This window comes from Ochlerotatus camptorhynchus, unplaced genomic scaffold (genome assembly GCF_037179485.1).
Source record: "Ochlerotatus camptorhynchus isolate MF236.1 unplaced genomic scaffold, CSIRO-AGI_Acam_v1.1 ptg000041l, whole genome shotgun sequence".
Taxonomy (NCBI): domain Eukaryota; kingdom Metazoa; phylum Arthropoda; class Insecta; order Diptera; family Culicidae; genus Ochlerotatus; species Ochlerotatus camptorhynchus.
In genome coordinates this window covers 2,305,706-2,319,150 of record NW_027040532.1, presented here as the reverse complement: position 1 = coordinate 2,319,150, position 13,445 = coordinate 2,305,706, and the positions used below count along the sequence as shown (strand labels likewise).

Here is a 13,445-nt window from a genome sequence, read left to right as displayed (position 1 = left end):
TTGACGCGGGTCCAAACTTGACGCACTTTCCAATCAATTCGATCATAACTCCTGTTTCGGTTTGAATTGCACCGAAATTGTCATTTTCTGTCCTTTGTTTACACTCATGCCACCCATTCATAACAAAAAACATACTTTGTTTATTGCTAATAAGAGCAATCAAAATCAAAACGAAAAAGCCATCTGTCAAATGCGTCATTTTTTTCTCATCGTAGCAACAACGCTAAGGAGCAAGTTTAATGTTTATTGTTAGTTTTCACGCAGAAAATCAGTTTTTGTGTAATAATACGTTACTAACTCTTAAACTGTAAGTATTTTTAACGTTTAACAGCTGATTCAGCAATATATAGTATGTTTAGAGCACATTATTTAACGAAAATGTTTTGCGTCAATTTAGGCTCACAGTGGCCCTTATTATTTTATATGTGAAACATGGAGCCCAAAACAAAGTACATGACCTACAGCAAGACTGCACTCGGTAAAGCCGTGGACATGGCACGAAGAGGTACATCAGTTCGGAAATCTGCTGCCTCGTTTGGTATTCCGGAGGCCACCGTTCGTAGGAAGATGAATCTAAATAAAAATGTGGATCAAAAAACAGTACGGTCTGAAGCCAAATGTTGTATTTCAACAAGATGGGGCTCCATGCCACACCTCGAACCGAACTCAGAATTGGTTGCAGGAACATCGGGCGAAGGATATGTGGCCGCCATCCAGCCCCGATCTTAATCCGCTGGATTACTCAATCTGGTGCGTCATGAAGGCCAAGGCCTGTTCTAAACGCCACCCGAGTACATCAAGCCTCAGACAAACATAGACCCGTACTTGGAGAGAAATGGATAAAAACTACATTATTAGAACCATTCGTGCATTCCGGAAGCGTGTGGAGGCCGTAATTGCAGCAAGTGGAAACTCGATCGATGATTAACATAGTTTAAGACTCTGAGAAACATCCCCCCTTTGAATAAATAAAAACTTGAAAACGAAATTCTAGAGATTTTTTTTTAATTTTGGCATTGCTCAAAACATTATTACGCATACGGTAAATGAAAGTAAACTTGCATACTGAAGTAATTTCGGAGTTCCCCAGTTGGTATGCTCGGATCAGTTATTCAAACACAATTTGACTATATTTCAGTCTGTTGCTCGCAGACCGTTCGGATCGAGCAATGGGAATGATTCTACAAAGTACGGTTTCATTTCCATTGCTCGATCCGAATGGAATGGGAGCAACTTTTTCAAAATTCAGTTTCCTCCTACTATGAAATCTACGTTTCTCGGCAACACTGGAGCCTTCGGATCTAGGCGTGAGCACAGAACAACAAACAAACCTAACATCGACCAACAATCAGCTGACGAAATAAAATCGACTTCACACTTATTCTACTATTGAATCACAAGTGGACAGACGAATTCACTTCACTAAATTACTAATCTAATTTCCAAAATGAAACTTTCACCATCTCGTTTCGATCTTCATTCTTCAATGTCAACAATAACAGATTGCGATGGCTGATCCCACTGCGCGAACAGCTGCATGCGAATGTATGCGTGTCTTCATTTGGATCATCTTCTGCCGTCGAAAACTGTTAGTTAACGGGTGCGTTCACAGTCTTCGCCCATTCACAACTGGATGCTGCTTTCGCTGACAAAACCCTTTCGCTGCTGGGCTCTCGTTTTTTATCGGCGGCAATACAGTCTAATATATTCTTCGATTTCTTAGGGTACTCTTTTCGATGCTGTTCTTGTTGAAATAGAAAATTAGCTTCACCTCTAGTTGTTTCGCCTTGAAATAGCCTGTATTATTACTCCGCTCGTTTGGGATATTTTTTCCATCCTAATAAATGGTTATCGGAATATTTCGTCTTGATTGTTCGGATTATAAGTAATCGAGGTTAGTTAAGTAAAGAAAGTTAAAATGAATTTAAAATCATAAAAAATACGAATATTTATCTATATTCTCCCTGGTTCTAACGATTTATTAATAATTGTTGAGTCAAAATCAACTTTTTCATTATTCAAAAGAGGCAAGGTTGATGGAAATGAAAGCTAAGTTGTCCATATACAACATTAAAAGGACTATTATTGCAAGGTTATGATCCTTTTATAAGCCTTGGTTTAAAAAAAAAGGTTCGAAATGCCGAAGCATTTACCGAAGCAGGAAAAATTTAAAATCTGTCACCAATGTATTGCTTTTACATCCTGGTTAATTATTAATTCTTGTTTGCTTCCTTATGTTATTGAGCATGATTCCCGTAATCTTTATCAGTAATTTGAATGAGATAACTTAAAACTTGTTACTAAGAAAATTCTTGGGAAAATTAAAGAAAAAAAGTTTTTAGGGGTTTCTAGGGAAATTAAAAAGATCCGGGAGTGGAAAATCAGAGGATTATAAGACTTAAAACTAACTTAATTTTAATATGACTAGAAAAAAACTGGAAAATTAAAGACAATTTCTAGAGTTTTAAAAGGTTCTGGCACCGTGGATAAAATATTTATAAATATGTTGTATTTTTAAACAAATTCATAAAATACCTATGACATACGCCGAAGTATGACTGAAAATTCAGTTTCAGTTAAACGACGCTTGACCTAGTAATCCATACAGTATAATAGCGTTCGGTATAATGGTGTTCAGCTAATCGGCGTCTAACCTAATTCTCTATAAAAATAAATTTGCGCTTGCATAAAACTGTTTGTTGTTATGAGCAATCATTCACATATTTTTCGAAAAATACGGCCATTTTGGACTTTATATTTTTTACAAAATGGCGTCTTTGACATTTTTTAATAAATTGTAGCACGAAAACGTCACTTTTGATCGAAATGACGTCTAAGATAAAGTTGTTGAGAATAGTAAAATCTTTCTGGGAAAAATATACACAGTAGGGGAATTTACGTATTCTCGTCAATCTAAGCAGCGTCCGAACTTCTATTAGCGATTTCTCAGCGTCACAAACATACATGACAGGTTTGTTTGTTGACATTTATCTGCTGCTTGCTGTTCTACCAATTCCAATCGACATAATTGATCAAAACGGGTTGAACATGTTTTTACAACGCTCCAAACTTCTCAGGTGAGTGTGACTATTGCCGGCAGTCTCTTTTTCTTCGGCACCCTTTCCATTTGAACTGCGTGTTAACCAGCTGTTCTATTATCGGCAACTCGAAAACAGCCGTATTTTGTAGTGTGTATATTTCATTTAAAGAAAAATATGGCAGAACAGGATTGCACAGTCGTAAAAATGTAATCAGATTGAAGCTGAAAAGGTAAGGAATCGGCTTAATACATTCAGCGAAGAGTTTTGATGGGAAAATACAGTGAAATTAACGTTTCAATTTCGGTTGCCGAAAACAGTCAATGGGTGCCGAAGCCATAATTTACCCTATTTTTATTTTTATTTGGAGCAAAAATTCCAAAAAAGAAATTAAACTCTAATATCAAAAGCTCATGAAAAATGCAAACTTTTGGAATACTTAAAACCATGGACAATGAAAATTGACAAAAATCGTAGAACATCAACTTTTTGGTCATATTTTAAACTTCTTGTTAGCAAGCCTTCTTATGTAATCTTTGCTCAGAAAACGATTTGGATTGTCTCAAATAGTATTTCCTGGGTAGTAATTTCATAAAAAAAAAAGTGGAAGGCCTTAGAAAGAGGTTCTCCAACCACATTACATGATTATCAGACTACTTCAATATTTCATTATCTACCTAATTACTTAATGAGCATGAGCATGAGCATTGACGACCATACATTTCAGTAGTTGCTACTCCGTGATTGGCCAGATTTAGCGAAATTTGCAAAAAGTACCATATGAATTGGGGCTTGGGAGTAGCAATCCATTCTCAGTGTACAAAATCCGGAGAATCCATATTTTTAGGTCAATAACGGCGCCGACCACGGTCTTACGGGCATCGGGGAGGGAAAGGATTGTTATTTCAACAACCGTTACTACTAGAAACCGAGTATACCTCTGCATCTCCACGGTTGTCACGGGAAGGACGTTTTTGTTAGTGGGAAGGGTAAATTTGATCTGGATTCACATTGGAAAGTGATACGATCTTTTAAAACCTGTTAGGCAAATGACGCGACCCTATCAACTCAGTAATGTAAAGAGGCTTCTTCTTCTGCTCAGTAAGCAAAAACGGTCGCTCTAAGGCCACCGTGCCCCTTACATCACAACAAGGTACGACCGAAGATCGTTCATTATCGGTTACAAGAAGCTATTACAATAAAATGAAATCATCCAAAGTAGTTAAAAAGTCTTCCGAACCTATTCAGGCGTACGTCACATTTGTCTAAATATACTTATTACTTTTCTGAATCGTTCCTCCCTTTTCTGTTATTAACAATTTTCTCCAATAGAGGCCTGAATATATTAACTTAGTAATGTAATGAGGCTTGGGTTCTAACCCATGATCTTCTTGCCACCCATGAACAGTTGCTCTATAGCCACCGTGCCCCTTAATCTACGACCAACTCAACAAAAAGTTATTCAAATGAAGCGACGTCTCTGAAAGCAGCCAACAATGTCTTCCAAACTGGATCACGCATACACACTTTCCAAAATTCATGGTTTAAACTATTCAACTTTTGGTTACTAACTGCTCATTATGCTCTCGGAACTCGACGATGGTGGTTTATTCTGTTGCGGGCGAGCTTGGGATTAAACCCATGATATTCTGCTCATTAAGCAAAACCGATCCCTCTAAAGTTATCGAGCATCTCAAAACCAATAGAGATACACGATAATTCATATAGTTTCAGCGGCTGAAGGTTAATTTTTAATATACTAACAGTACTGCCTACGGCGACTACGACGGCGCCTACGGCGGCGCCTACGACGACGACAACAGCGAATTTGTAACTTACCATTTGTCTAGGAGATACCACCTTTGCCCGGCACCTCCACGATTTTTTCAATAGAGGCCTGGATAGATCAACTCAGTAATGTAACGAGGCTTGGGCACGAATACACCCTTTCCGAAATTTCAAACTCAACATACGCATCTTAACGCAACAACCGAACTTCATACATCGCGTGAAAATCAAGATCAGTGACCAGGTTTGAGCTGGACGACCCATCTTTAAGACAACTAAACATGACAATCCAACCAGGTCCGCAAACAAAATCTAACTGGTTACAGTTATAGATACAAACTCCCTCTAGAGTCCACAGCCGCTTCACAGCGATACAAATCAGAAAAAGCTCAGGCGAATTAGAGAAAACCAAATGATATTACGTTACGCTTGCTGCATTACTCAATTTGCAAAGCAAAATCGTCGAAAAAGAAGTGCAGGTTCGCTGGGTTCCACCGATCTGTTTGGAAAGGAAACCATTTTCTGTGTCGCCAAGGGAGGTTGAGCGTGATGAGGTTTCGCCCGGCGCATCTATTTTGGCTGCCCAGGGCGTTGCTGTGAAGAGCAAGCTGCTATTAATCATCACTCTGCATGCACTGCGTTCCACCGGTAGCAACCATAAAAAGACTAACTGCTCAGTACATTGGCCCGTTCTTCCATGCAGATTACCATACCATTACAGATGACGTTACAATCGGAATCGACCTGCCTGAATAGAGGTCTGGTTGTGGTCAACCTTGGTACTTCTTGCGTCCTTACAAGATACTGTTTTGGTCTCGCATTCTCCTCTTGAAACGCAAAGAAAATCAATGACAGCTGCCTATGAATGATTCCCTATGTGAAAAATAGTAATTTGTAATTAATGAATTCAAGCAAATAAACTTTCTGCTTATTTCTATCATCCGCGCAATCCAAAATAATTCACACACGAACCATATCTAGGCTTGAGCTATGCAACTATGCTATCTTCTCGCTTTGCGCTTCTTATGACTTATTTAAAAACAAAATACATTTACCGCCCAACTTTCCTAGGCAGGTTTTTTTTAGATTTCAGACGCTCCTTCCCCCTCCGTGGATAACCATTCAAATCATTTTTTCATTAGTATGGGTTGACGCAAGCATGTCTTCTTAACTGTCCACGTGATTTGAGAACACCCACTCTTTTTTTCAAATTCTATAAATTTATGGATAAGATCTTGAATTTGTGTCGAAATCCGTGTGGTTTAATTGCACCTATTAGCAATGGAAGAATGCTCCGTTGAAATAATCATTACGGCCAAAAACTGAAGCACCCCTACGGCCAATAAACACCCCTAAAGATAAACATTTTAAACCAAATAATACGATCATTGTGTTGAAAAATTATCAGATTGCATACCGTGCTATTATTCAGAAAGCTTTAAACTTCAATTCTATGGTATCATTTGCTACTAAACATGGTGGTATCTATTTTATAAAATATGAAAACTAAATATGCGTAGACACTAGTTAGGCACTAGTAAGTGCCAAAACTATTTGAGGATTTAAAACCTTTTTTGGAATTTTCACTCACTTAAAAAATACCACGTATTATTTTCGCAAAAAGACTTTATTTGTCTTTACAACTTTGTCTCAGACGTCATTTCGATCAGAATGTGACGTTTTCGTGATACAATTTATTGAAAAATGACGAAAACGCCATTTAAAAAATATACTAGATTCAAAATGGCCGAATTTTTACAAAAATGGGAATGATAGCTCATAACACACAATTATGCAAAGTGTCACGAAAATCGGAGAAGGTCGAGTTTTTCCGATGCGTCATTTGGCGTGGAACTGCTCATTAGGCAATTAATCAAATATTATTTTTTTTAGGTCAAATTTTGCGATGGCTCGAAAATTTCTCGAAGTGGGTTGCAATCAATGGAATATTGGAATCATACCTTTCCGATCAATAAATGTCACTTTTTGGTCACTATTACATTAGTTACTGAAGTCACTGCTATTATATGGCATACGCACTATCAGCCCAAAAATTTTTAATTTTTGAAAATCTCAAAAACATTACCGTAATACACCGAAATCCGGACACTTTGGGCTATCCTCGCTGTTCGACTTGAGCAAGTTTAATAACCTCTAATTGTATTCATGAATTGTATGAAGAGCAAAAATGGTTTAGATAAATCTGTGGGTAACATCGTCCACGTGCATCCACGGGATAAACGAGAATCTCCTTCCTGTTCATACAACCGGTCAAAAAACAGGCCATTCAACTGGAGGATGCCCCAATGAGTAGGGAGAAGAGCCCGCCCTCTATTAACGAAATTTTAAAGACAGGGAGTTGACATTTCCACTCTCCCCATCCATTCGCTTCTTTCGTGGTCCTGGTGGAGATCTCTGGTTCTTCTAGCTACCTCTGGAAGTTTTTATCCGATATAATTTGAAAGATTCTTCCCCTGACTTCTCCGGAAAGTGCCTTCCGACTACCTCCGAAATTGTTTTTTTTTCATTTTTCCAAGAAAGCTCCTCCAATTTTCCGAAAATTCATCCATACTTCCGCGGAAGCTAGTTCTAGTTTTATTAAGGTGTTTCTTACGACTTCCACAAGGTTTCTTTCGTGTTCCCCAAGAAACCCTTCTAGTTTCCTCTAGAAGCTTCTTCCGACATCATCTATGAGTTTTTTTTTTCCAGACTACCTCCAGAAGTTTTTTTTTTCGTACTGTTACCAGAAGATTTTTTTTTGTAGAAGCTCCTTTACATCTAGCAAAAAATAATCTATCAACATTCACTGGTTTTTTTTTTCGAATTATTGATAGGTCTACAAAGATACTGTTTCTCGGGAATGTGTGTTTAGTATACTTTTTCCCAGGAAATTGAACTAGCTTCCTTAGAGCTGGCAAACGCGGTAAAATTTAAGGGAATCGTTCCACTGGACATCGCGACGCTGGTACAAAATAATAAACGCAGTTATGAAATCTTAAAATTCCAGTAAAAAATTTAAGTTTGCATTGCGTCATTTTTTAATTCACATTGCTCCTTTCTTTTAAAAAATGGGTTTCGCCACTGCTACAACAATGTCTAGCTTTTAACCGCTGCTACATCGAACGAAAATCAATTATTCACCCCTTTCCCTTTAATTAAATCCATGTTTCTCGCTCCTGAACATGCACATGTTCTACGCATAATTAGACGAAACAGCAGCTTAAATTTAAAACGCATAAATTGCTTCTTGCTTGCCTCCGGGGCTATCAATCCTGAGACATCAGACATCCAAGAGAATGCACATGGCAAAACACTCCGATCGTGAGCCTGCCTGCCTGCTCTACTATGCTGCTTGATCAGACAGACTCCCATTTTGACATATAAGAGTGCAGCAAATTACTCAACCGTTTTACTATGTGTGTCCGCAGCTGATGGCAAACAAACTTCAGTCCACCTGACAACACCGGCGGCGTGGCGCGGCGACAACGTCGATGACTATCGACTAGTCACCGCGCGCGGTCTTTACACAGCTTCGGTACCAATAGTAATTGAAATCGAACTTAATGAGGAGGAAATGTTTTACACTTTTCTTCTGCGTGAAAGCGTGCTCGTTTGTCACATAAAAATGCCATCGGGCATTCGGAAAGAGAGGCGGGCAGAAGGGGTGGAATTTTTCTCCATTCGCACATACTTTAGTCATCATCATGTTACGGATCAGACCGATGGAGACAATTTTCACATCGAAGTCTACCACCATCGCCACCGCTGCCGCTGGTGTCACATGGAGAAAAAAAAATGGGACAAAACCAGTCACATCTCTGTGAGGGGTGTTGCAGCGAACAAGTCACACAGCTACACAGTCCACGGACGGTCCAGTGAAGGCACATGGCCAAGAGCCGAGGAGTAATTAAACCCTCTAAAGGCTATCAAGAAGTGTGCGTCCAATTTGTAATGGGTACATTTTTCTCAATAATTAACTGTGTTGATTTGTTTGGTTTGTGGGGTTGGGACGACGATCGAGCTTTGGTTGTGCATTACCCCCCTCAGGGGTGAGCGCTGTGAATTAGTTCCAACGATCGAACGAACGAATGGTCCAGCTCAGAAGGATCTGCCCGCTAGGTTATCCAACACATGCAGTTGCAGTGTTTATCTGATGCAGTGATGGTCAGCAAAAGGCGACGAAAGGTGTACTTCTCTCGAAGCGTTATTAATTTTGTCACACTTAGAGATTGGTTAATTAAAAAACGGACCAGCCTTTGAATGAAGATTTCAATTGCATATTGACATGTTGCATTCAGTTATCATTCGTGTCTTTGTTGGATGGATTGAAATTGGATGTAATTTGACTCTGTACAGTTTTATGTCGAATTTAATTTCAATTCCACTCACTTCATTAGAAAAAAATGTTTTTTTGGAATTGTGGAATCATTAATTGTTATAATGAAATGTTGTACTTGTAAGTTACAAGAAGAGGATCTAAAGTATGTGTTCGACACTTAAAATCTCAGAGTTGGTTGGAAATGCTATATTAATATCAACATGAAGCTTTAGTGTGATAATTTAATAACTAGAGAAAGTTCTGAAGGGGATAGATTGATAGTTCCGCTAGAGTACGGCAGTGTGAAAGTTGGACGCAGACAATATAAGTGCATCGGGGGTAACATGCACCATTGGGACAAGATGCACTTCCTTCGTTTCAAGCCTAAAATTCATTTTTGCAACAAATTAGTTACCCTACAACTTAAATCTATGTTTTCTTAGACACCGTATCAATTTGGCAGCTCAATATTAACAGATAATACTATATAAATAAAAACAAAACCAGTTTGCATTGGATATAGTGTAATTTTGAGCTCCGCATTGTTAAGATTTTTAAGCGATTCAAACATTAGTAACCGTCGATGAAAGATATTACCCATTTGACTGAGGTTGGACCTACATCTTTCAGATAAAATAGCGGTAAGTATTTATATTTTATGATCAAACATTTTCAAACAATATACACTTCTAAGTTCGGGGCAAAATGATCCTTTAGTTAACAAACTTGTTTACGTGCAATTCTTCTTCAGAAATTCTCCGAAACGTTTCGAAGTCTATTGAGCGGTCATGGACCTTAGAACAACTACGATTGGAACTGGAGGCACGTTTTTCTGCATCAATTGGTCACGGCAAGGAGAGTCATATTGCCCCTTTATTGTAGTGCATTTTGCCCCATTGTCGGGGTGCATTTTGCCTCATTATTATAGTGCGTCTTGCCCCTTTGTTGTAGTGCATGTTACCCCAGCATGGGTACATTTTTTCCCCGATTAGTGGCATTTCCAGATTATTTTATCATTTCGTAAAATCCCTTTGAGGTTTTTTTTTTTCAAAGTTTTAATTAACGCTTAAGAAAATTTATGCAATACATAATATAAACTTATTCCAGACGAAACTAGAACCGCACTACCGTTCATACTGGGGCAACACTCTGATGAGACAACGCTCTGATGAGACAACGAAACCTTACCCCCAAGCTCCTCTTCTGATCCTATTATTCGACAATGTACCTCTCTAACCTCGAGTAAGCCGCGAGTATTCGGCCCAACTCCTACTAGACATAGAATTAAGTGAATTTTGATACAAACAAAGAACAATGAGCTATCGGCTCCGTAAAACTAACGTGATTGAGCCTTCAAAATAAACGGAAAACACCTTGATTTCCATAACTGGTGCATTTTACCCCAGGAACCCCTACGAGCAAGTCAAACGCGCACTCTTTTGTCTGTGGATTTGAAGAAAGACTTCAAGTCCCCTCATCCGTTAGTGTATGAGTTAGGTAAAGAGTATGCGTTTGACTAGTACTGTTGCATTAATGGCCCTTCGCTTAATTTCAACTTCTATCCAATTTTACACTGTCGCACTCTAGCGGAACAATCAACCTATCCTCTTCAGAACTTTCTCTATGTTGGATACCAACCTTCTCCATCAACTGTCAATGCATGATAACGCATGTAATGCCTGCGAGCGAGATCGAGAGCTTCTATTAATATATGAACCGATCGAGTAAATCACTCTCGATTCGGACCTTGCTACAACCAGTTATGTTTAAATTGAAAGATCGTCTAGTGAAAACCCGAGTGAAAACTCATCACTCTAGTTAATGAATTATCGCACTAAAGCTTCATGTTGATGTTAGTATAACATTTCCAACCAACTGCCCCCTTAAAAAGTGTTTTTATCATAACTTTTTGGTTTGAATTTCACCATTTTTTAATGATCTACAAAGTTGTAAATGCTTTGAAAATGCACATTCTTGCAGAAGGAAGCAAATCGCTATCCATTTGTTTAGTGGCAGGACCGGACTTTGGATAGTATCAGTGACGTTAGTTGCCTATAGAGTCTTAACTGGAAATTAATTTATTTTAACAAAAGACCTGAACGGAAAGTTAAGGTCACAGTAAGGTATGGGAAAATTGTGTCATAAAAACTACAAGGGCAGCCCTATGGGGTTGTACGCGACGGGGACGTAGAACTACGTGGTTTAAAAAAATAAATCTTATTTGTTAACTGCAGAAGGAGCTTGTGTTATGTGTAAGAATAGGAATTTGAGCGGGGTTCTCTATGTTTATACTCTTAAGTATGACGCGCTTGACATAGATGGCTCACAGCAACTCACTAAGAACTACTGATTCCGATCAATAGCGGTGCGACTTCTTCCTCCTTCTATGGATGCTCATGTGGGCTGCAGCTCGCTACTTGCAGGCAGCCTTTCGTTGTGTACTGGAGAACACCAGCACTCACCTCGCGGTGATTGAATAAACACCGTTTGGTGAATCTGTGTTAGGCAAATCGCTTTTCGTAGACAATCATTGCTAATTTCAATTATCATAGCAACAGTAGCACATCCGTGAAATTTTCAATAGTGACATTTTGAAAAATGATAAAGTCTTAATTTTAACGGATTCGTAGAAAAATTCCTATAAATTGGCGTATGCTTTTGAAATTGCATGTTGCCTTAAAGTACATGGTATGTTAGATTTAATCATATCAAGATAGAGCTGGAATTAGGCATAAAATCTTTTCTAAACAATTACTTCTCTCGATGATTTTTAGGAATTCAAGGTACGCCCACGCAACCCAAAATTACCGTCGAATAAAGAAAGTCTTACCCTACCTGATGGTGATGTTGATTTGCGTGAGCGAGCCTTGCCTTTCAAGACATCATCGAAAGAACTAATTGTTTACAAAAGCTGTTACGCCCTAATTCCAGCTCTATCTTGATATGGGAACTGGCATCCGATTGATGGGCTTGAAAAATGTCCAAAAAATACTCTTTTTCAAATTTATGGTGGTCCTGAAAAGGACCGTTTTGTCGTGATGGTTGAGTAATGCTGAGCTATTAGGGTGTTAAACACAGATGAGGCTGGTGAGCTGTATGTTGTTTGGAATGAGGGTAACGCGCTTGGCAAAGATGGCCCACAGCGACTCACGAAGAGCTACTGATTCCGATCAATAGCGGTGCAGCATCTTCCTCTTTCTATGGATGCTTATGTGGGCTGCAGCTCGCTGCTTGCAGGTAGCCTTTCGTTGTGTACTGGAGAACAATGTTCAACGCCACGCGCCGAAAGCACTGCTGCTGCTGCTGCTGATCCCAACGACCGGACACCACCACACACGGTGATTGGAACTGAATCCGATCAGTGGTTAGGCCAGCCTTGATAACTAGCTGCTAGCGGGGAGCACTTTGTTGTGTACTGGAGAACACCACCACTCACATAATTTTAACTATCATAGCAACAGTTGCACATTCGTCCAATTTTCTATAGTGACATTTCGAAAAATCATAAAGCCTTAAATTTATCAGATGCGTAGAAATATATCTGATCGATTGGTGATAAAATTATTGAAATTGGTCCAGGGGCAGCTGAGTTATTAACGCTCAAAATCTTTCATAATTTTGTTACATGTTCCATTTTTGGCTACCAATTACGCCAAATCGACGATCAAATGCATTGTTTACAAAAGTTGATACGTCCCTTCGAAAAAGTAATCGAGAAGTGATGATTACTGTTTTACGTTCTATATTTGATTAAAAGTTTAACAAAATTTAGTAAGGGAGAGCTGTCCGCATATAGTTGAGAGTAAGGAATGATTTGTTCACACAGTAATCAATAATTCATCGTATTCGTGTAACTAATAGAAACCCTGAGTATTTTTGCAAGCATGTTAAAAATGTAAATACCCTGCAGTTATTGAAAATTTGAAATTTTATATATGAGATATTCACGGACCTCTTTATGGCAATTAAATTTTCCAGATATTCTTGCAGCAGAACCCAAAACCCCCCGCCACTTCTGAAAGTGCTGGGACGTAGAAAAATTGAGCCATTGAAAATTAAAATAACTTCCAAAAACACTTAAAGAAATAGTTTTGATAATTTCGATGATTCCTTAACCCCTTGTTCTAGAAATCTTCGAGCTGCAATAGTTTCATCTGGATTATCTTCAGTTTTCAGAATTTCTGGAATTTTGTGAAGTGCTTGAAATTCAAGAATTCCCACACGAGCAATTCCTCCGGAAGATCTGGAACACTTAAGGTTGAGATGTAAGAAGAAGTTTGTAGTTTTGTTCAAAATATAGA

The 13,445-nt window shown here is 38.6% G+C and overlaps 1 protein-coding gene across 1 annotated transcript in view; it reads left to right on the top strand.

Moving 5' to 3' along the window:
* Nucleotides 1-432: 432 nt before the first annotated feature.
* The window catches only part of LOC135713484 (dendritic arbor reduction protein 1-like), a 94,440-nt gene continuing 81,427 nt past the window's right edge, over nt 433-13,445 (top strand). Inside the window, exons 1-2 of the mRNA XM_065236611.1 lie at nt 433-555; nt 602-750. Coding sequence (XP_065092683.1) covers nt 433-555; nt 602-750 — 272 coding nt within the window. The remainder of the gene's footprint in view (nt 556-601; nt 751-13,445) is intronic.